At 34.9% G+C, this 24,716-nt stretch overlaps 1 protein-coding gene across 9 annotated transcripts in view; it reads right to left on the bottom strand.

Moving 5' to 3' along the window:
* Positions 1 to 24,716, bottom strand: part of PPP4R4 (protein phosphatase 4 regulatory subunit 4) — a 105,888-nt gene that overhangs the window by 44,938 nt on the left and 36,234 nt on the right. For 3 of the 9 annotated variants that reach the window (XM_065549304.2, XM_073998154.1, XM_073998153.1), the window contains exons 4-8: positions 8,768 to 8,871; positions 5,400 to 5,547; positions 4,817 to 4,890; positions 2,369 to 2,475; positions 1,432 to 1,539 (exon numbers count right to left, since the gene is read on the bottom strand). In XM_065549304.2, the coding sequence (XP_065405376.1) occupies positions 1,432 to 1,539; positions 2,369 to 2,475; positions 4,817 to 4,890; positions 5,400 to 5,520 (410 nt within the window). In that variant the 5' untranslated portion in view covers positions 5,521 to 5,547; positions 8,768 to 8,871. Of the gene's footprint in view, positions 1 to 1,431; positions 1,540 to 2,368; positions 2,476 to 4,816; positions 4,891 to 5,399; positions 5,548 to 5,848; positions 8,661 to 8,767; positions 8,872 to 24,716 lie in introns of those variants that run through there. The other 6 variants (XM_005562097.5, XM_045396917.3, XM_065549303.2 and 3 more) reach the window with 4 other exon arrangements.

The following is a 24,716-nucleotide window of genomic DNA, read 5'->3' as shown; positions in this document are numbered from 1 at the left end:
GAGGAGGTAAAAGAGTAAAATGTGACAGAACATATCCAAAAGTCAAAAAAATTTATTTCATATAAATTTTGCTCAGAATATATTTGTATACCTACTGAAATCCTTGTTTATTAACAATGGAAGAAAATAGTTTAAGAAAAATAATTTCATCTCTATAGTAAAAGTTATTTTCATTCAATCTTTAAACAGAGTTTTTTTTAAAAACGTTAGAGTGATGCAAATTCAACTTAATTATCTCTGGTCATTAAAAATGAAAATAATCATAACAAATAACTCTTTCATTAATTGTGTTAAACTTCCAACACAACACTTAGGAAATACTATTTAGTAAGAGTGGACACAGGACAGAGTACACTACCATACCCTGTGTGACATTCTACTATACCCTGTGTGACATTCAAAAGCCTTTTCAGAGCCTTAAATATTGGCCCAGATATTTTAAAAAATTAACAAAGGTACAAATGACCACAATCTGATTGCCCTAGCTTGTGAAACAAAGAACCAGATGAAATCAGAGCAACTTCTGCTAAAAATGAGAGGTTCCAATGATTTTTGCACCAATTTTGAATCTTGTTTTTAAAAGAAAAGCTTTCCCAAGACGGTTTTGAGGGAAGACTCCCTTTAATATCATACTTCTAAGACTGAAATGATATCAGTTCTTATGGATGAGGAGACTGGCTGCTATGTCCCTCCTGGAGCTTCAGGCACCCATAAAACAAGGAGAGTAACAAAGCAAATATTGGAAGCCTGAAGTTGCACAGAAGTTATAGAAAGTCTTCCATTAGAGTGTAGTCAGCCCTCAACATCTGCAGGTTCTGCATCTGTGAATTTAACCAACCATGAATAGAAAACATTAATAAAAAAAATTTCTTCTTTACTGAACATGTACAGACTTTTTTCTTGTCATTATTTTCTGAACAATACAGCATAACTATTTACATAGCATTTATATTATATTAGGTATTATTAGCATCTAGAGATTATTTTAAACATGTGGAAGGATATAAGCAAGCCGTATGGAAATACTACACTCTTTTATATCAGAGACTTGAGCATCCTCAGATTTTGGTATCCAAAAGAGGTCCTGGAACCAAGTCCCCAAGGACATGGAGGGACAACTGCCATCCCACCTGAAATGACCCAATAATATAGTCAAAGAATAGCCAGTCAAACATATTCCAAGTATGGTTTATATTGGGATATCTTTCATTTCCTGAATCTAGGTGTCTGGAATAATAACTAAGCAATTAAGAAGAATAAAAGAAATTAACATTAATCAAATACCTACCACCATGCTAAGCACATTCCTCTTTATCTCTTTTAATCCAGACATAGAGGAGGTACTTGTTATGATCATTTTTAAAGATCAAATATAGCCTTTTGATGGCATGCTTTCATGGAAATGGCATAAGGAATTCAAAGTATACCTACCCAATGCCCTGAGCTATATTTTCTAATTGCCGACACATACAAGATCGAACTTCATATTCTACATCCTGACAGAGTGATTTTACCAGAGGAAGTATTTCTCGCTTAATGCTGAAGTTGGGGAGAAAAGAAACATGCAAATGAATGAGTGTTTCAGAATAATATTCCCAAACAATTATCAATAAAATCTTAACTCACCTTAATAATAACAAATGTACTTTAATAGAAAAAATAATACTTTACAATGTATTTTACATATGTTATTAAATTTAGATGTTATTAGCTACTTATTAAATTTGGATGTTATTAGCTACTTGTAAATTATGTATACCACAGTCTTTTAAAAATAATGGTTAATCTTGGATTGGCAGTTGAAATGTCTATAGCTAGAATAAAAGGCTGTAGCAGTGGAATATCTGAGTCTAGCAACCATCAACCAAAATATTCTTCAGCTTTACTCTTGTATCACAGTTACACAACATTCCATTCTTTTCATCTGGTATTTAATAAGTAGGCAAGAAGTAGCACATGAATTATACATATGCTCCATAAAACCTCAAAGTAAGTTAGATTATTCAAAATAACAAATTCACAACAACAGTGTATAAAAGCAGAAATTCTATCTTTATGCTGTTTGCCCATTTTGAAAGTCAATAAGGTAATGCCATTTTATCCTCAAAACTACATTTGGTATGAGATAGGGAAGATTAAGATAGGAAGTAGGAAAATAGTTTAGTTTATCAATTCTGAAAAGTTATGAGATTGAAAAGAAAGGCATCTGAATAAGTAAATTCTGTCATGAGAATTCTATAAAGTTAAAATAGTTAAGATAACTAAATTTGTATGCAGTATGAAATAATACAAATATATTGTTATACAGTCATTATACATTTTAAATCAATGTAATAAAGTAGACCAAAAATTACACACAAATACTCACGTGTGGGCATCAAATTTGTTGGTCAATTTTCCTAAAATTTTACAACTAACTAAACGAGACTGGACTGTTTGGGAAAGTTGTGCCTTGGAAACAAGTGGATTCAAAATCTAAAGAGAAAATTCAGAGAAAAAAATTCACAAAATTTTATACATTCATGCCACTCATGTCAGCTATTTCCTTCAGAGTATTTTAATGTTCTAAATATTTTTAAAGAATCTGAATTACAGTTTGAGGTTCATGACTCAATAACTTGGATTATTTTGTCTTCTGAGTTATTAAGGTAAAGATAATTACAAATTATGCAATTAAAACAATTAGAAAAAAACTGAAGTAAAGTTAACGGTGATTTTACAACGCTCTGTATGCACAGATAAAAGCAGAATTTTGAAATATATATTTTAAAAAGAAAAAAGCAAATTAATGACTAAATACTTTGAAATGTATTTTTATTTCATATAGATTTTTATATTTATCCTAATGGGATGAAAAACATTATAGCTTCAAATAAATCCTATTAAATAATTATGTCATTTGAATACAATAAGCCAAGTCTGATATTGCATTATGTATACATTGGGCACTCAAATACTACAACAGCCTGACAGACTATAAAAAACTATGAAGATCAGACCCTGATTCCAGTCCCAGTTCTTTAGTTTGTCCAAATACTCTCGCTATTTCTCTATTTTTTTTTTTTTCTTTTTGAGACGGAGTCTCACTCTGTCGCCCAGGCTGGAGTGCAGTGGCCCGATCTGGGATCACTGCAAGCTCCGCCTCCCGGGTTCCACGCCATTCTCCTGCCTCAGCCTCCCGAGTAGCTGAGGCTACAGGTGCCTGCCACCACACCCAGCTAATTTTTTTTTTTTTTTTTTCTTACTAGAGACGGGGTTTCACCGTGTTAGCCAGGATGGTCTCGATCTCCTGACCTTGTGATCCACCCGACTCGGCCTCCCACAGTGCTGGGATTACAGGCGTGAGCCACCGTGCCCGGCCATAATCTCGCTATTTCTAATCTCCAGTTTCTCATCTATTTAAAATGGAAATTAGAATATGTCCCACTAAGATCTCTTTAATTTCTAAAATTCTATGACTCTTATAGTCAAGTGGCTTGTTTCCTCTCAAAGTAGCTGGAATTACTGAATATGCATTAATAATTTAGAAGTGAAAAGTTTAGAATTACATATCTAAAATCTTTGAAACCACATGTTAAATAATATGGTATTCTAGAGTAAAAATTGCATTATACAGCATATGGCTTTTCAAAAAAAATAAAAATCACATGTCTACATTATGTTCAACATTTAAATATGCATAATCATCTAGATGTTTGGCATCAGATAGTATGCAAACATCCTTATAACTAGAAAATCTTCCCATTTTCAAGCCAATATTTAAGCATTGTGATATGACCATAAACTATGAAGACAAAGAAAGGACAAAGATACTTAATGAAGTCAGTAGAGGACATTTCATTGGCTGATGACTCTTTTTTTCAATCATGACATATTTGGAAAGAAATATATATAGAAATAATGTTCAAAGAATACAAAATCTTTTCATTAGTGGATACATTTCCTTTCCATTTTCTTCTTCTTCTCTCATTGTAATTTATTTAAAACCTTTAGGGAAGAGTATGCTGTTCAATGTTGAAAATTAATAGGCAAACAACATGTTGGGAATAATATTTGTAAGTATAACAAAGAATTGGCAACCATAATAGGTAAATAGCACATATAAATAGTGATTAAAGGATAGGATCAAACAATTGCAAAGGAATACAGAGAAACTGATATAAATATGAGAAAATATTCAACAGCACAATAATTTTAAAATTCCAATTAAAATGTAATTCCATTTTTAGCCCATTAAATAGAAACACTATTGCTGATAAAAGTCCAGGAAAAGAGCATCTTCACATATTGTTAGTAGAAAGTTTAAGAATATTAATGCCCTCTGATCCATTAATTTCTTTTTGAAAGCTACAATTAAATTATCTGAAAAACAGGAAGAGCTCTACAGAAATGTTCATTAATGTCCTATTCAATAGTAAAATATAAGCCTGAAAACAGGCTTAAATGTTTAACAAGTAAAATATTCTGCAGCTACTACCAAATGAGTTTAAAATAATATAGGAAAGTAATGCTAAATGAAAAACAACCATATATAAATTCAGTATGATCACTGATATGGCAAGCAGCAACCATATATAGGAAAAAAATTTGAAAGGAAATACATCAGGACCTTAAAAGTGGACAAGTACAGAACTACAAATTCTTTTTTCTTCCTTCTATATTTTATATTCCTCAAATTTTCTACAATGTGCACGTGTTACATTCAAAACGAAAAACAACTTTCTTTTTTAAAAACCATTTTTGACAATAAACCTTTTAAAAAAAAAAAAACCTTAGAGTGACTTACTCATTAGTATTTACCCCATGAAAGTATTACCTCATGCCGTAGGGTTTCTTTTGGCAATACTTCTATAACAGACAGAAGAGTTTCCAGCCATGCATTGCTGACACCTGGTTGACACAGATAAAACATACTAAATTAAAAGTCTCACTTCAAATTCAGTTTCAACTCATCCATTAATAGTTACAATAGCACTTAATGATAAAATGGAAATAATTATTTTCATTACTATTCTAAAAAGTTTCTCTATTATTTTGTCTCAGTCAACATCTAGAAAATTTTTATATTTTTTAAAAAATAGTATTGGTAAGATATCTTTAAAGCAAGGTTTGCTGCTTTATTGTACAAACTATAAACATGACTGCTAGAAAAGGAAAAAAACTAAGAAGAAAGTATAAATCATAAGATGAATTAATGGGTCTTCAGTTTCCAAGGATATTAAATTTTGTGGGTTTTATAAGAAGACAGCCATAGCTATTTTAAGTCATTCCACTGCTCAACTCCTAGGCAGCATGGCCTTACTCAGTTATCCTCATCAGGCTAACAGTATTTATATAATATCATGGTCATATACAAAAAACAATAAACAAGTCTATAATTAAGCATGCCGGCCCCTGACCTGTGTCCCTGTGCTCCAGATGCAGGAGAATGACTTGGAGGAATGAGTGGGTATATGAATGAATTGACACTGATTCGTCCTGCAGAATGGTCAGAAATGACACCGCAGCCGTTAACTGCATTTCCACTCCTGCAACATGTAGGGCTTCCTGTATAATCAGAAACAGTTTTCTATTTACATAGATGAGAGATCACAAATTGTAATTTTTAAAAATCCAAGGTTATAGAAACTAAATAGTCATATTCCACAAAATTAGATATATGACCTTTAAGGATATGTACTTATTACTTTATTGAAGAGAACTATATTAACCTGCTCCTGATCATTTAACTTATTAGACTACACAAAATTTAAGTGTCTTAGGATTTTATAAGATAAAGTAACTTTCTATCACTTTATTGAATAAAAAATATAAACAGTACATAAACCTTTAAGCAACAGAGTAGAAACTTTTGATAGATTTTAATTTCTGTTTTCCTGTTTGGATTGTGACAGTTTGTCATCCTGCCTAGAATAATGTCAAAGCTCAGACAATCACATGTGTTTCCATTATTTGTATTTGTGTTTCAAAAAATAAACATCATACATTCTACTATTAAAAATACACTTGAGTATGCAAATATATTTCCCCTTTAAACAACTGAAGAGAACATAAATTACCATGAAGTAAACTGTTTTCAAAAGAAATTTTCTTAAGAATATGCTTTAAAAATTAATTATATTCATAGCCATCTCCATTTACCATTTAAAGAATTTTAAAATGTATATCCAAAATTAAAACCTACATTATAGTATGTTTTCAACACACCAAAAGGTCAAAAAAAGTATCTTTCTACATAAGCCTCAAAGATATTATCTATACCTCTCTATGAGAGAGAGACAGCGTGCGTGTGTGTGTGTGTGTGTGTGTGTGTGTGTGTGTGTGTGTAATGTAAAGGCAACTAGAAGTATTACTTGTTTAATCAATTATGGCAATAATGAAAATTTCACTTTTATGCCTATTTTATAATATAATAAAGTCAGTAGAACCTGGAACTTAGTCATAAAACAAAGTTTCATATCAGTGATCTTAGGAATATTAATCCTTCTGCATTATTTCCTAATCGATAAAATGTGAATTATAGCAACATCTTCATGGAGATTTAAATCATTTAAATAGAACTTTTATGATTTATCAACTTGTGCAAAATGAACATTTAAATAATTACCATTTTATATCCACTGTCTTCTGTCTACATTACCCTTGAATATCTAGTTGGAATCTCATTTGCTCACACGTTTACTGATCTCTCCCTAAAACCTGCTCCTCCTGTAATCTTCCTCATCCTGATAAATAGTAAATGATATCTCTGCCCTTCCAGCTGCTCAGCCCAAAAACTACGGGGTCATCCTTAACTCCTCTCAATCCCTCACTCCCCACAGTCAAAAGGCCAATAAATCCTGAAGGGTCTACCTTCAAAACAGATCCAGAAACTGAACACTAGTCACCTCTCCTGTTGCCACCCTAGTCCAAGTCACCATCTTCTCCAGCCTCAATTACTCAAAAAACCTTTAATCAGTCCCTGATTCCATCACTGTCCCTCTATTATCCATTCTCTACACTGTAGCCTAAGGAATTATTTTAAGAAATCAGTCAAATAATGTCACTTTTCTGCTCAAAACTCTCCAATGGGCTTCCATCTCACTCAAAGGAAAGGTCAAAGTCCTTTTAACAACTTACAGTATGTGTTCTCAGTTCCCCTTTTCCTGGATTTCCATATAGCTGGCTCCCCTACCTCTTTCAAGCCTCTACTCAAATACCACCTTTTCAATGAGGCCTTCCCTGATGAACCTACTTCGAGTTGAGTTCATCTCCTTACCCCACTACCCGCCTTTACCAGTTATTCATTACTATCATCCAATATACAATATGTTTATTTGTTTATGGCCTATCTTTCACAACTGGACCACAAGCTTCATGTATCCCCATCTCCTAGCACACAGCAGGCATTCAGTAAGCAGCTGCTGGGTGACTGACTATCTCTTACCCTCTCACCTACTCTTTCTGCTCTTGATGCTCTCTCCCTACACACACATTTTGCACATCTTCTAAAAAGTGGCTTCAAGAGATTTTGAGGTGAGTCCTAAAGATTAGGAACTGGCAGAATTAGACAGAAGGCAAAGCAAAAATGGATCACATAGAAATGTATTCTCAATCCTCTTTCTATCATGTCCACACTGCTGTCTTCCACCCTAACATCTCCATAACCATGATTTGGACCTATATACCCAGTCTTCTTGATTTAGCACAGTGGGACACTGCCAGTCATCACAATAGGAGATAACACAGGGATATCTACAGCAGAAGAAACAAAATAGTAAAGCACTTTGATAAAGGCCAGCGAGCTAATAACTGGCAACTCTAACAAACAATTGTCTACCAGATGCCAAAAACACTCCTAAGCACTGAATTCTTACTCACGGACTCTGCACTTCTATTCATCATTTATTAAGGCATGACTTAAAACAATGCTAAGCCTTCATGTCATGGTGTGGAAGATCTGGCAGTGGCATTTCCTGTGGCAAATATCTATGTGCTATGGTTAATTGCCAGAAAACCTACCACATATTAGAGTGGCTGTTTTTGTTTTATTCTAAACTTTTGTATCACACACAAAAACATTATTTTACATGTGTTTTCAACCAAAAGCCAATTACATATCATAAGAGTTCTTGGCTGAGAGAAAGAGGGTAAGAATGTTAGAGTATAAAGCAGAAGCAGCAATTGGTCTCTGAAATCAATCCTCCCATACCCCTTTGTTTTAGTGTTCCCAAAAGAAACATTTGTTCCACACTAACAATTTTGGGTTTGGAAAACACTTTTAAAAGATTTGATGTGGCCAGTATACATCACTTACAGGTTTCAGAAGGCACAGCTTTTATTTAGAAACAGAAAGGACTTTGCAAAGAAATATTAAAATCAATTGTGAGGGCCACAATGTACATTCCAGTTCACATGAGTCTGTTAAATTCCAAGAGATGCAATTCTGCCCCCTCTTAAAGTCATTAAAGTCCTGGGTTTTGTACGTATGCAAACTTTATACAAAAGAAGAACATGAGAAGCTCTCCAACTTCATATCTTCTTACTGTATTACTTAGTCTTGACTCCCGCAGCAACATTTGCCCCAACTATTTTGCATTTAATTTTCGAAAAATCCTCAAGTCTTATCAGGATTTGGGTTTTTCTCTTGTTGTGCTGACTTCAACATCTGGGACTGTCCACTGTTAAGAAACCAGCACAGACTAAGAGATTTCATCACTGCTAAAAATCAACTGATTTTCTAAACATATTTTTCTGAAACATAATACAATAAGAGTTCAATACTTACCAGTAAGTGTTCTCCTCCACAGAGTCACACCCTCTGGACAAACATACGTGAGATCCATACTCTCTGGATAAATAAGTGTGCATCCTCATGGACCTTGGAAGACACTGAAAAGTAAATTCCTCTATTGCTTAAGTGCATGCCTTAATGCCAGTTACCATTCCTCTTACATTACTATAGTACGGCTGGCATCCCAACTTGAATTCCTCAAAAATGAAATGAGACATTAAGAGTTAATGGTACATTTCCAAGTTTTAAAAACTGTACCCATTCAAGGAAGGAAAGTGTAGTAAACATGTCTGTGTTTAAATTCGCTCTTTAGTTAGCATGAGTGGTGCAAGAAAGCATTTTGTAAAACAACATAATACATTCCTTGCAGGGAGGGAAATAGCTCTGTCTCCAACAAGCCTGTATTATATCCATCAGGAAGATATTTCTCCTTACAATACACAACATAGAAAAGCATTAAATAAATCATTGGCTTACTCCAAAAGAGCAAGTATTTAAGTTTCACAGATTCTGAACAGAATCTTATTGAATAAAACTGAAAAATATATTTATCATGAATAGTGCTAGTAAAAAGTAAAGGAACTCTAAAATTACACAATATCTGTGTATTTTTAGAGATAGTATTGATTATTTTGAAATTGAATAATAGGGACTTCTATATTAAAATACTGAATATCTGGGACATATAAAATATCTGGGGTATTAAAGATTATAAATGTGGGAGCTTTTAGTAATTAACATAATAGTGTAACAGCCCTCTTCATTATAAAATCATATTTATAAAATACTTTCAAATAGGTTAAATATGAATAATTGAAATATGCCAGGTTCTAAGATACCTTTAATGATTATACCTCATTATTTTCCCTATCCCTGATTGCCACATTCCACCACTAAAATAAAGGGTGTAAAGGACTAGATGAGATCACTGAAAATCAAAATCTGAGAGGGAAAATGAAGTGAAGACCATAAACAGAAATAACAAAGGGAGATATGTTTTACCATTCCTAAGTTTGTATTTCAGTGACTAGCAAGGTTCATGAGGAGGTACACATAAAAATATCCTTAAGAACTCTTTCCATAAAGGAAATACCAATAGTAAGTATCATGTAACTATTGTAAATATACAATAAAATATGCTGCCATGCAAAATCATAAGAACACCAAAACAAACAAATCAATTTAAAGACCATGGTTTTGCAACTGAGCCTTCTGGCTGCGGTACTCTGCTAAGTCATTTTTAAACGTAATAAATTAGAATCACAGGAATTTCATAATTTAGGCTTAAAATATGTAAATAACCTGCAATTCAAAACTTTGCAAAGAAAGGATGTGCTTTTCAAAGAAATATCTTTTTAATGGATGTTACAGCTATAAAGAACCATTCCTTCCAAATGATTCACTGTAGTAATATTTAATTAATTCAATATTTTTTCCAAAAATTATACACAGTTCTCTTAGAAAAAAAGCAGCCATGGAAAGTCTAGCAAATATCTATAAGCAAGAGGAAATAGGACTTTTTTCCCCCCAAGTCAGTCATAATACTTTCACCTTCTATCCTAATCTCTCTCAAAAGTAGCCCAAAGAAAATCTAATTCTGAAGATAATATCATTTTAATTTCATTCAAGTCCCAGCATCATACTATGTATTCTGGGAAATTGGAAAGAAGCCAAAGATAAGGATCTCTTCATTTGAGTGATTCCTGTTGACTATATATGCTCACTCAAATGCTCAGTTATGTTCAAGGCACTGTGCTGCTAGGTGCTAGAGACCTAGAGACGCAGCAATGAGCAGGACTAACAATGTACAGACACTTAACTGCACTAGCAGTAGAGTCTTACTTAACCTGATTTCAGGTACTAGATGATTTGAAGCTGGGCTGTCCTCCCCTGCAAAGGACAGTCTATTCAGGATTGCCCTTATTCCTACTGCAGAGGGGCTTACCAGGGACTCTGCAAGGCTGTCAGAGAAGTCACTTAGGCTCTCAGTCCCTCAAGACCCTCTTCTAGAATCAGCAAATACCCCCAGGCCCAAAGCAGGCCCCAAATTACATGTTAACTTTTCTGGATATTTGTTGTCTCTTCAGTCTTGGAAGGGTAATATTTTACTACCTTGTTACTTTCCATAGGCTTGTATGCAGATGATTTTTATGTTTTGTTCAGCTTTAAAAATTATCCTTGCCAAGAGAGTTGATTAGAGTTACCTAGTCTGCCTTTATTGAAAGAGGAAGTTCCCTTTCCCTTTCCTGTTATTATTCCTTCTTGATTTAATCTTAAAATGAGATTAACCCCAACATTTCTATTTATATACCTGCATAGGTTCTCTGAGCACACATACCCCTCTACCATACCCTGTCACCATCTCCACATCCACATAGATCAACTGATTGTTTGCTAACGATACATTAGAAGTAATCAGAAACTTAAAATTAAATATTTTACCAAAACCCTTGTGATATATGTCCTCAATTTATACTTCTAGTTCTTAAGCTTCCTTATTTTCTTGGTGTAAAATTATGTTTCCAATAGCAGTTCTCCACTTTTGGTCTTCATTTTCTCTGTAGACAATCTCTTCCACACAAATGACTTTAAATGTAATCTGTATAAATTTTACTTTTTTATTGGCAGACCTGTTCAGAGTATCAGATCTGTACATACAACTCTCTGCAGTCTCTACTTCGGATGTCTCAAAGGTGTCTCAAAGGCAACAAGTTCAAAATTGAGCTCATGGTATTTCCTTGGACACCTGGGCCTCCTCCAGTCTCTTGTCCTAATGTGGGCTTTCTCTAGTCTCCTATCTTAGTGTGTGCCACTGTTACCCACCTGGTTCACAAACCAAGATTTCAGGAGTTATCCTTGATACTATTGGTTTTTATTGCTCACATAGTCCTGGTTTTGTTATTTATTTCTTTAATCCGTCCACCTCTCCAACCAGACTACTTCCACCCTAATCCAAGCTATTTTGAAGGTTTGCTCAGGTAAGGGTAACAGATTCCAAGTGATCCTCACCCACTACATCCCTTCCATTCCATCCTACATCACTCTTTTCTGATTCATTTTTGACTTTACAGTCAGCATGAGATTTCAAAGCATTTAAAACTGTAATTTGAATATTCCCTTACATGATGCACCTAAGGATCTGCATAATTTGGGCTTTTTCACTGTCTCAGCAACTCCTCTTGCTTTATGCTCTAGGCACACTGATTTTCTCTCAGTTCTTTGAATCTGCATTCAATCTGCATGCTTCTCTTTCCTTCTCAATGCTGGGAATGTCTGCTTTCCTATCTGCCCTTATCTTGCCCTTCGTCTAATTATTTCTCTTCATACATGTCAGCTGTCACTTCTCAGCAAAGCCTTCTCTAACACCCCAGAGGAGATTACCTGTTATTAGGTGCTCTTAGAGCATCTTGTACTTCTCGCTGTTAGCTGTTATTACAATTTTAGGTACAGAATTAACAGTGTAGTTAGAATGTAAGCTCCACCATCCTGCTACTGCTACTATAAACATAATGTCACACCAACAATTTGAAGCCCAGCTTCAAATCATCCAGTACCTGAAATCAGGTTAAGTAAGACTCTACTGCTAGTGCAGTTAGGTGTCTGCCAGAAGAAAACATATTCCTTTCATGAGAAAGATATCATCCTAGGCCTCAAACTATTTCTACAAAAGGTTTGTCAAATACAAGACCAAGCACATAATCAATAATTTCAACACACAGGAGGAGATAATATAATAAGCAGAAAAAATACAAAATATACACATACCAAAAGGAGCTCCAGGTACTGGTGCTATATGATACATACATGGTTCAAGAGGATAAAAGATACAATTGAGAATTTCAACAGAGAATTCTCTAAGATATAAAAAACATGGCAGATTTTAAAGAGCTAAGTGGAAATTCTAGACTAGACAAATACAATAATCAAAATAAAAATCAGGTTAGATACAGATGAATTAGTGAGACAGAAGGTGTATTCGAATAAAACACCGATGAATCACAAACAGAAAAAAGGATGGAAATGAAAAAAAGAAGATAAAGGACATGGAAATACTATAAAAATGTCTAATATATATGAAATTGGAGTCTTAGAAGGAGGAGAGAGAGAAGATTAGGCAGAGGCACATGTAAAAAGATATCTGAGAATTTTCCAAAATTGGCCAAAGAAAATAAGCCACAGAGTCAAGAAGCCATAAATATGCCTCCATATTTCTAGAAATCTACAGATACACAGTGTAAAATCCTATGCTAATAAAAACATCTATTTAAAATGCATGTGGAAGACATTTTCAAACAGACAAAAACAAAGATAATTTGTTACCAGCAGACTTGTACTGAATACTAAAAGGTGTTCTTCAGGCAGAAAAAAAAGAAGATTCCAAATGGAAATTCTATAGGTAATTAAAAAATGATAGATATGTGGGTAAATCTAAATAGATATTGGTTATATAAAACAACAATATCTAGGAGACCTGAAATAGATAAATAAAATAGCTAGCAACAATAACATATAAGTCAGAAGAGGATTAAATAGAGAACTGTAAGGTTCTTCTTGTATTATTATCTGGGAAGACAGTAAAAACACCAGTGAAATTTGACTTTGATAATATGTCCTTTTTGTAATGTCTAAGGTCACTAACACAAGAAAAGTAAAAGAGTCTGTAACTTCCAAGCTAACAGAAGAGGGGGAAAGTGGAATAATAAAACTACTTAATCAATTCAAATAAAATAAATAAGAGAAATAGAAACATAGAGCAGTTGGCAAAACAAAAAAGCAAATTATAAGATGACCTAAGCAATTACATTAAATGTAAATGGGAAAATATTCTAATTAAAATACAGTGTGAGATTGGATTAAAAAATAAAATCCAATCATGTTGTTTACAAAATAAAATCTAAAACATCAGGAGGAGCCACAGAGTGGAAGAAGAAATTTCAACACATAACCAGAATATGTACAGAGCATTATATCACTGAATGGTTATACCACAATTGACTTACCCATCAACGGTTGACTGATACTTGGGTTGTTTCCAGTTTTAGCTATAGCAAGCAAAGCTGCAATGAACATCCATGTATAAGACTTTATATGAAAAGATGCTTCATTTTCTCTGAATCCTTAGGAGTTAAATAGCTGAGTAATATAGTAGATGTATGTTTAAATTTTTGAGAACCTGTTTTCTAAAGTTGTTGTGCCATTTTACATTCCCACCAACAGTGTAAGGGAGTTTGAGTTGCTCCACAATCTTCCACAATACTTTGTATGGTCAATTGTTGTTTTTGGGTTTTTTTTTGTTATTGTTAGTACAGATATTTTAACAAGTGTGTTGGAGACTTACTTGCATTTTCCTAATGACTAATGATGTTGAACATCTTTTCTTATGTTTACTGGCCATCTGCAAATGTTCTTTGGTGAAGCATCTTAAAAATTTTTCCATATTTCTAAAAATTGGGTTGTTTTATTATCGTGTTTTGAGAAGTTCTTTATGTATGCCGAACACATGTCCTTTGTCATCTATGTGATTTATAAATACTTTCTCCCATTCTGACTTTTCATTCACTTAGTAGTGTCTTCTGAAGAACAGATCTCATTTATCAAATTTTTCTTCTAAGGATCATGCTTCTAGAGTCATATGTAAGAAACTTTTACCTAACCCCAGGTCACAAAGATTTTCTCTTATTGTTTCCTCTAGAAGTTTTAATAATTTCAGTCTTTAACATTTAGGTCTATGATCTATTTTATCTTTTGCATATGGAGCAAGGCATGGATTTATTTTTCAAACTGTTTTAGCATCATTTTTTGAAAAGCCTATCCTCTCTATAATGAATTGCCTTTGCCCCTGTGTCAAAAACAAACTGACAATTTGTGAGGTAGGTGTGAGATTTTTTAAACTTTCCCTATGTCTCATTGATTACTTTATCTGTCTTTACACCAATCATACAGTATTAATTGCTGTGGCTATATATTATGTCTTGAAATCAGGTAATATAAGTCCTCCAATTTTGTTCCTATTTTTCAAAGTTGTTTTGGCTATTCTAGGTCCTTTACAGTCTCATATTAATCTTAGAATTAGTCTGTCATTTCCTACAAAAATCTAACCTACTTGAATTTTGATTATTTTGCATTAAACATATGCATTGATCTGGGGCAAACTGACATCTTAACAATATTGAGTCTTCTGATCCATGAATATGATCTACATTTCAGTTCACTTAGTTCTCTCATTATTTCCTCTCAGAAATGTTCTATAGTTTTCAGTTTATAGATCTTATGTAACATTTACCAGATTTATCTCTAAGTATTACATATTTTAATGCTATTTTGATAGTTTAAGAGAAACTTCAATTTCCAATTGTTGGTTGCTGGTTTGTAGAAATGCAATTGATTTTTGTACATTGATATTGTATCCCACAACCTTTCTATACTCGCTTGGAAGTTCCAGTATTTTTCTTTTGTAGGTTCCTACGTATGATAACGTTATCTGAGAAAAAAAGACAGCTTTACTTATTTCTCTGCAATGTGAATGTTTTTTCTTTTTGTTGCCTTACTCTACTGGCTAGAATGTCCAGTATACTGTTACACAAAAGTGGTAAGAGCAGACACATTTGGCCTTTTCCTGATCTTAGGAAAAAGTCTTTCACCTTTAAGTGAAACTGTAGGTTTCTCACAGAGGAAGCTCCCATCTATTCCTAGTTTACTGAGTTGTGGGGTTATTTATTTATTTATTTATTTATGAGATGGAGTCTCGCTCTGTCGCCCAGGCTGGAATGCAGTGGCACAATCTCGGCTCGCTGCAATCTCCACCTCCCGGGTTCAAGCCATTCTCCTGCCTCAGCTTCCCAAGTAGCTGGGATTACAGATGCCCACCACCATACCCAGCTAATTTCTCTATTTTTAGTAGAGACAGGGTTTCACCATGTTGGCCAGGCTGGTCTCGACTCCTGACCTCATGATCTACCTGCCTCGGCCTCCCAAAATGCTGGGATTACAAGCAAGAGCCACCACAACAGGCCTGATTTTAAGACCCAGTCTCACTATCTTGCCTAGACAAGACTCAAACTGCTGGGCTCAAGAGATCCTCCTGCCTCAGCCTCCTAATAACTGGGATTACAGGTGTGCATCATCACACCAGGCTAAGATTTTTTTTTTCCAGAAATAGTTGTTGGATTTTGTCATATACTTTTTCTAAATCTACTGAGACTAGATGGTGGTGTTCCTTTTTTAGTTTTCTGATAAGATGATTTATACTGATTAATTTTTAAATTTTGAAACAATCTTGAATTCCTGAGATAAACTCTGACTAGTCATAATGTATTATCATCCTTTTGATATATTGTTGGATTTGATTTCTCATTTTTTGGGTGTTTGCATCTACGCTCATGAGTATATATACATTAGGGTAATGTTTGGCCTGAAAGTTTATCAGAAAGTTCTTACCTCCTCCTTTATTTTCTGAATGAATTTGTGTAGAATTGTTATTTCTTTTATATTTACCCTAATTTTTACCATTTCCAGTGCTCTTCATTTATTCATGCAAATCAATTTCCATCTGGTATCACATTACTCTCACCTAAAGAATTTCCTTTACAACCGAGTGCGGTAGCTCACACCTGTAATCCCAGCACTTTTGGGGGTGGATCATCTGAGATCAGGAGTTCAAGACCAGCCTAGACAACATGGTGAAACTCTGTTGCTACTTGAAATATAAAAATTAGCTGGGCATGGCAGCAGGTGCCTGCACCTGTTCCCAGCTACTTGGGAAGCTGACGCAGGAGAACTGCTTGAACCCGGAAGGCAGAGGTTACAGTGAGCCAAGATCATGCCATTGCACTCTAGCCTGGGCAGCAAGAGTAAAACTCCATCTTTAAAAAAAAAAAAAAATTCCTTTACCATTTCTTGCGGTATAGATTTGATATAATTAATTCTTTCAATTTCTGTTTATCTAAAAAAGCCAATTTATCTTTGTCCTGGAAAGATATTTTAACTGGGTATATATTTCAGTTGACTTTTTAATTTTTGCTTTTCACTTTCAGTACTTTTAATATGATATTCTTTTGTCCTCTAGACGACATAGTTTCTGATCAGAAGTCTGTTCAATGGTCACCTTTGTCTCTGGCTACTTCCAAGATTATCCCTTTTTTATTTTCAGCAGTTTATGATGTGTCTAGGGGAGAGGGTGTGTGTGTGTGTGCGCGCGCGTGCGCTCCCATGCATTTATTCTGCTTGGAGTACTCTGGTCTTCTTAGATCTATGCTTTGTCCTGGCTAGTATTTCTTTAAATAATTCTTCCTTCTCGTTTCTCTTTTCTCATTCTGAGATGCCGATCGCACATATATTAGATCTTTTTATGCTGTCTCAAAGCCATTGGATGTTCTCTTCTAATTTTTCACTCTTTTCTATCTCTATGTTTCAGTTTGGATAATTTCTATTTTCTATCTCTATGTTTCAGTTTGGATAATTTCTATTTTCAAGTTCATGGATTCTTTCACCAGACATGTTCAAACTGCTGATAAGTCCATTGAAGAAATGCTTCATCTTAGATATCATTTTTATTTCTAGCATTTTCTTCTTTTTCTTTTCTTTTCTTTCTTTTTTTTTTTTTTTTGAGACAGAGTTTCGCTCTTGTTGCCTAGGCTAGACTGCAATGGCGCGATCTCTACTGACTGCAACCTCCACCTCCCGGGTTCAAGTGATTCTCCTGCCTCAGCCTCCTGAGTAGCTGGGATTACAGGGATGCACCACCACGCCCGGCTAATTTTGTATTTTCAGTAGAGACAGGGTTTCTCCATGTTGGTCAGGCTGGTCTCGAACTCCTGACCTCAGGTGATCCGCCTGCCTCGGTCTCCCAAAGTGCTGGGATTACAGGCATGAGCTACCACACCTGCCTATTTCTAGCATTTTCACTTGATTATTTTATAGATCCTCTCTCTGTTGAAACGCCCTATACATCCAGGCATGTTGTTTTTTCGGTGGATATTTTACCATATAAATCACAGTTACTTTAAATTCCCTAATATTTCCAATATCTGGGTCTTCTCTGACACTAGACCTGTTGTTGTTTTATGTTTTGGTAAGTTTCCTTATTTTGTGTGCCCAGAAATTTTTGATTTTGAAATGTTGAATGCTGGATATTCAGTGACAATAGAGGTAATAGTATTTATGCTCAGAAATGAACATTCCTCCTCTGCTAAGCTGTTAAGTACAGGGGGTTGAATAGTAAGTCTAGTTAGCAATGGAGCTGGGTTTGAGGATTCTTGTTGCTATGGCAATCACAGCACCACAGGTTTCAAACCTCCAATAGTGGGCCACTATTACCTTTTGTTTAACGTGCAGCCTCAGATGCCAAAGGGTTTTCCTCAGTGTTCCTGCTCCACCCTCAGTTTTCAGCAGGGAGTCTCTCTCCACACTCTTGTCCCTTCTCTAGTAGGACAACTGTTGCTTGTTACTACACACTAGGTTAATGGTGAATGTAGAGGATTCTCAGATATCTTGGTCCAGCCTCATCTTGGGCAAGGTCTTTGAGCCTGGGCCTCAGGAATGTAACTTTTTCAGTGTTCCTGTCCTATAACTTTGTATCTTGGGGTGTGGGAGGGGAACCTTTGCCAGGGTCAAGTTTCTTGCCCTATCCCCACTGGTGGCAGACCTCTGCTTTTTATCAGTGCAGGGTCCTAGGCCTAACATCTCCTGCCTTCCACACCCAGCCCCTAGTGTCAAAAGGCTTGTGCTCCCACCTTTCTCCCAGAAGTAAGTGATCTTTGCATGGTTCTGGACGAGTGAGGGTTTTCTACCTCCCTTCCAGAGGCAAGTGGGTTTTGCTCCTATCACACCCACCGAAGCAATGGCACTTCACCTGGGCTGTAGAAGCAGGAAAGTTCACTGCTTCTCCCTCCGCAGCTTAGACTTTTGCTTCATAAAGGAGAAGGTTTTCAGAAAATGGGCAGAGTTGGCTCCTGTCCCTCAGCAGCAGCTCATCAGTACCACACCTTTATCATCAAGAGAGATGCTCTCCAATCTCCTGCCTTGTCCCCCAGTCTATCTCACAGAGCAAACAGTGGAGACGTATGGAAAAGAGCTTGCAAATGGATGCAAAGCTCCTCTGTGTCTAACCTACAAGTTATCCTAAACACATAAACTGTGCTAGCCCACAGCCACCCTTTAAAAATGTGTTAAGATCTTAGCTGATACTGCTAACTACTTTATGTGGTGGGCACCTCTTCCTCCTATGCTCTACCAAGTCAGTGTTCCTCCGTCCCATCTATCCTCAGAGGGGTCTTGTGAATTCAGCTCACTTGGCTGCCTTGTGACCAGCTCTGATGTGCTCAAGAAGTTATGACTGTGTGGATTTTGGGGATAACCTACTGTTATTAGAATGAAAGTGATGTTCTCTTGCAGCTTTCTATATCCTAAATGGAAGTGAAACGGATTGCTTTGTTTTTGAGCCCTAGTATCATTCCTTACTCCCTTACAAGCTTACACATTTAAAATAATTTCAGAAACTTCTGTTCGTTTTTATTGCAGATAGGGTAAAAATAACAAATGACTGAATGACTAAGAAGCATATGTGAAAACACTGGTGTCCACTAAGAATTTACTGAAAGGCATTATTTTTAGGTCTATAAGGAATACCAGTTAATATAATTCTATATACACAGAAAAACTATATACTCAGTAAACGTTTCATAGAACTTTAATTATCATTGTGAAGTAATCAGTAATGTCAATCTATTTTGTCCTTAAATACACATAGATATATATATGTAAAAAGAAAAAGCATAAAATACATTATTCTCAAAATGCATAGCATTAAATGTACTTTTATTTTTTAAGCTGTAAACCATAGAACAGTTTGTATCAATCTGTTCATCTCTAATTCCTTTCATTAATACTCTTTTTTCTGAGTGAAATAGAAAAATAAGTTATATAATTTTATGCTTCCTAAACCACAAGACCTCTTAATTCTGACCCTGATGATTACCTTCTGTCAACCTTACATTACAGGAATTATTTCACTTTCTTACTTACATTCCTTCCTATCAGTGTCCCCAAATGTTTAGCCTGTCTACAGAATATATATTGCGGGACTTTTATGACCTGTAAGGGTCTGGAACATCATGATCTGCTCATTATGCTTATCTCAGAACACATCATCTTCAGTGAGGAAGACAGATGCCTGTTTTCTTAGCTGCAAACCAAATAAGAAAGCAGTCTGGATCATTTGTTTATGCTCTTTAATTCCTTTAGTCAAGACTATTTCTTTTCCTTGGTGAACTGTAAGAATAAATTATATACTTTCATGCTTCCTAGAAATCTCCCAACTAACTATTCACAAACACTGAATTTTTTAAGCCGAGATTTTCCCAACTGTAAAATGAGTATAAATACATCACATGGAGTTGTTAGGAAGATTTTTTTAAGGATATATCTAAAGCATTAAGCACAGCACCTGGCCCACAGTAAGTGTTCCACATATTACAGCTTGAGTATCCCTTATCCCAAATGCTTGTAACCTGAAGTGTTTCAGATTTTGAATGTTTTGGGATTTTGGAATATTTGCATATTCATAATGAAATATCTTGGGGATAGGACCCAAGTCTAAATATGAAATTCATTTGTTTCATATACATCTTATACACATAGGCTGAATGTAATTTTATACGACATTTTAAATAATTTCATGCATGAAACTAAGTTTTGACTGCATTTTGACTTTAACTACACTTCATCACATGAGGTCAGATGGGGAATTTTCTACTTGTAGCATCATGTTTATGCTCAAAAAGCTTCAAATTTTGGAGCATTTTTATTTTGGATTTGGAGAACAGGAATGCTCAATCTGGGTTGTTTGTCCACTTAACTATGCTACTTGAAATAGGACTTTTAAAAAAGTAAAGCTTCCTATTTACAAATTTACTTACAAAGTAAATGCTTTCTGTAAAAATTCTAGAAGATGTTTAAAAAACTACCCATATACAGGATATATAAAATTATATAATAAATAATCAAATTAGGAAAAATTTATCATTTTTTTCTATTATTTTTTCTTTTTTTTTTTTGTTTTTTTGTTTTTTTGTTTTTGTTTGTTTGTTTTTTAGAGGCAAGGTCTTGCTATGTTGCCCTGGCTGGAGTGCAGCCAGTAACTATTCACTGCAACCTCAAACTCCTGGGTCCCAGCCTCCTGAGTAGCTGAGACTAGGGGCATGCACCGAAATAAAAGGAAATCACACTTCACATTGATTATGTCCCTTTTATCCTTTATTATATATTTCCCAAATCCTATTAAAACCCCCAAAAAGTCTCTCTAGGAACATAAATCAGCGTTATATACCATTCTACAGGTATGTGTCAAATTTCCAAATTCTCTTCCTACTTCTTATCCAAAAATGCCACCAGTGGATCAGGCCAATGTCCCCTTAGTCTTTCAGGTAGATACTTATATTGTCTCTAAATGTTAAGTTCAATGAACACTCATTTACAAAATTTTTTTGAATGCCTATTATTTGCCAGACACTATTCTAAGTTCTCGGGGTACAGTGAGAAACTAGACTGATACATATTCTGCTCTTATGAAAGAAAGGGAAAAGACTGGCAGATGATGAGGTCACAAAGGTAGATGGGGGTGATTTAAGGACATAGTAGGGAGTTGTATTTTATTTGAAATAAGAAGTTACTTTTATTAGTTTCCTGTGGCTGCTGTAACAAATTACCACAAACTGAGTAGCTTAAAACAACAGCTATTTCTTCTCTCACAGGTCTGGAGGCCAGAATTTCAAAATCAGTATCACCTGGTCAAAATCAAAGTGTTGGCAAGGCCACACTCCACCTAGAGGCTCTGGGGTAGAATCTACTTTTTTCCTCTTTCAGCTTTTGGTGGTTGCTATCATTCCTTGGCTTGTGGCCACATCACTCCAATCTCTACCTCCATCTTCACATTGCATTCTTCTACATGTATGTGTCAACTCTCCTCTGCCTTCTTATAAGGATACATGTGATGACATTTAGACCACCACCCCAATAATCCAGGATAATCTCCCAATCTCAAGATCCTTAACTATATGTGAAAAGACCCTTTTTCCAAATAAGGTAACATTTACAATTTCTAGGGATTAGGGCCCAATATCTTTTGGGAAGGGGCATGATTCTGCCTACCACACCACTTAAGTAATTTTCATGCAAGAGGGAGACAAGATATGACTGATGCTTTTTAAAAGATCTCTCTGGTTGAGTTTCCTCTAGGAGGCAAAATGGAAGCAACAGAGGCAAAATGGAAGCAACAGATTCAGTGAGGAGGCCGCTGTAGTACAGATAGGAGATGACTAAGGCTTGAGACATTAAATTATACATTTTATATCTGTTACAGTTATGATCAGCTAATGAGTAGTAAAGACTGAGGACTCAGACTTCCTGTTTAAACCTAATTATACCACTTGCAAGCTTTGTGACTTTGAGCAAGTTACTTAACTAAGTTGTTTCTTCCACTGTCAAGTGATCATTATAGAACTGCTATGAGTATTCAGATTAAAATATGTAGAATATCTGACAGAATACAGTGCCTGACACGTAGTAAGACCTCAATAAATATTTGCTACATTATTTTTATCTGTACCTGGCATTGCTTAACTTCTATTACATAATTTTATGACACATATTATGGTTGCCAAAATGTAAGTGTAAAAACAACTAAATAAATTTAATAACTCAATAAGTAGAGAGTGCTTTTTGCATTGGATTGTAATGGAATCACCTTTGTTATGTGGTGTAATTATATCACTATTATTCTGAATTTTATAAAAGACCATGGTATAATATTTTGGATATTTATCTTGCCAATCAAGTTCTTTCACTTCTAGATAACGAGAAGTTCAAATCAAATATTGAGTTCTAACAAACATCTAAGATTTCAATTTAATATACTGTGGAAAAAGAATTAAAACTTAATAAAACCACACAAAAACAATTCTTTAACAGATACCCTAGGATTAAATTATGTAACATGAATATATGGTAATAACTATATTTTAAAATGTCTCCACATTTAGGAAATTTAAATTGGAGGTCAAACATTTACTTTCTAAATTCCTAGCTAAATTCAATCTTGAGATGAGTGGCCTAACTGCACTACCATTCATTGCCCACTTTGCACACAATTTAGAAAATAAACTGGGGAAATACTATGGATTGGCTTAATTCTATTTTTCTTACTTTCTATTTTTCTTCTTTTGTTAGTTATTCTAGACATCAACCTCAATCTGATGGATTGGCTCAATTGTAACACCAACTCTGTTTCTGACATTTTATTTTTAAACATTAAATTCCTTTATCTCTAAAACAGTGAAAATAGCAACCTATTTTTTAAATCACTTTTCAGTTAATCCATTATCATAAGAACAAAATGCAAATGCAATAAAACAAAAATATCACTGATGAAAGTTTATAATACATAAGGCCAGCAAAATCTCCATTACTTTATCTGATATTCTTAAAAGTAAAGACAAGGTAAAAGTGAACTCTAAAAGCTGCACACACTACTGTTATAAACGTGGTAAACATCTTGGTATTAATTAACTTAATGCATAAAATATTTATTGTTCATTTCTTTAAATTATCTAAAAGTAAATTATTCATAAAAGACTAGTATTATCAAGTACACAAATTATTTTCCTTATGAATTCAACAATCAACTATAACTGAAAACCAGCAGAACCATATGCATGGTCAAGCCAGAAATCTGGAAGTCATCTCTCACTTCACAAACCCAATCCATTATAAAGTTCTGGTCATTCTACCTTAACCCATGTTATCTCAGATATGTCCACTGCTCTCTACTGTCTTAATTAGTTGTCCTTATACTAGCTATGAGGCCCAGTACTGAAGCTTCCTAACTATCCTACTGCAATCTATTCTCCATACAATAACCAAAATGATCACTGTGAAATAGAAACACAATTAAGTCACTGCCTGCTTTAAAGCCTTCAAGGACTTTTCACTGTCCTAAGAATGAAAACCAACACTTGAATGCTCCGTCATCAACCATTTCTCTAACCTCTTCTCAATCACACCCCACCCCATTCACTGGGTCCAAAACACACCTGTCTCTACCTCAGTCCCAACCAGCTCTTTCACCTTAGGGCTATTTACTGCTCTCTCTACCTCAACTACTTGATCCTGACTCTCAAATAGCGCTTCTTTCCATCCCTTCAGTTTTCTGCCCCTCAAAAAGGCATCCCTTGCCATCCCAATGCACAGCAGGTGCCCTCGTTACTTTATTACTTTATCTCATCAACTTGTGTTCTGTACACTCAGACTGCTTATCACAAATGACCATTATACCTTTCTTGGGTGGGGAGGGATTTGCTTGTCTAATGTCTGTTTCTCCATCTAGACTGTAGCCTCCTTGAGGGCAAGTTCCCTATCTTTTGTTCACTTCTGTTTTCCCAGTGCTTAGAACAGTGCCTGCCTTATAAAAGGACTCAGTAAATATTTATGAATGAATGACAATGCCATTATTACTAAATGCTCAAGATCACTTTTTTTAAAAAAAATTGAGAAATCATGGCCAAGCAAAAGTAAACAAAGCAGTTACCCAATATTTTGTCAGCGTTTCATCACTGGAAAGTAAACACTCACAGAAGTGAGGTGGAATTGACAGAGGTGCTAACCAGGAGTACCAATAAGTCACAACAAAATCTGAATACAATGAATTTAAAATAATATGCACAGAAACACAGATTTTATCATTTGAAATGGGGGTGATCAAATGTTTGGCTGTCTACATTATATATTAAACTATCAATAAAAGTCATTATTATTGGAGTTACCCCCATAAAGCCCTTCTCATTTGCCTTATTCTTCAGCATTTTTACATCAAGTCAGAAGCACACAATACTCTACCATACTTGTTCTCTCATTGTTTCCCATGGTCACTAGACCTTCCTAATATACAATC

This window comes from Macaca fascicularis, chromosome 7, assembly GCF_037993035.2.
Source record: "Macaca fascicularis isolate 582-1 chromosome 7, T2T-MFA8v1.1".
NCBI classification, from domain to species: Eukaryota; Metazoa; Chordata; class Mammalia; order Primates; family Cercopithecidae; genus Macaca; species Macaca fascicularis.
The sequence above is the reverse complement of the archived record's forward strand: the minus strand, read 5'-3'. Positions and strand labels throughout refer to the sequence as shown.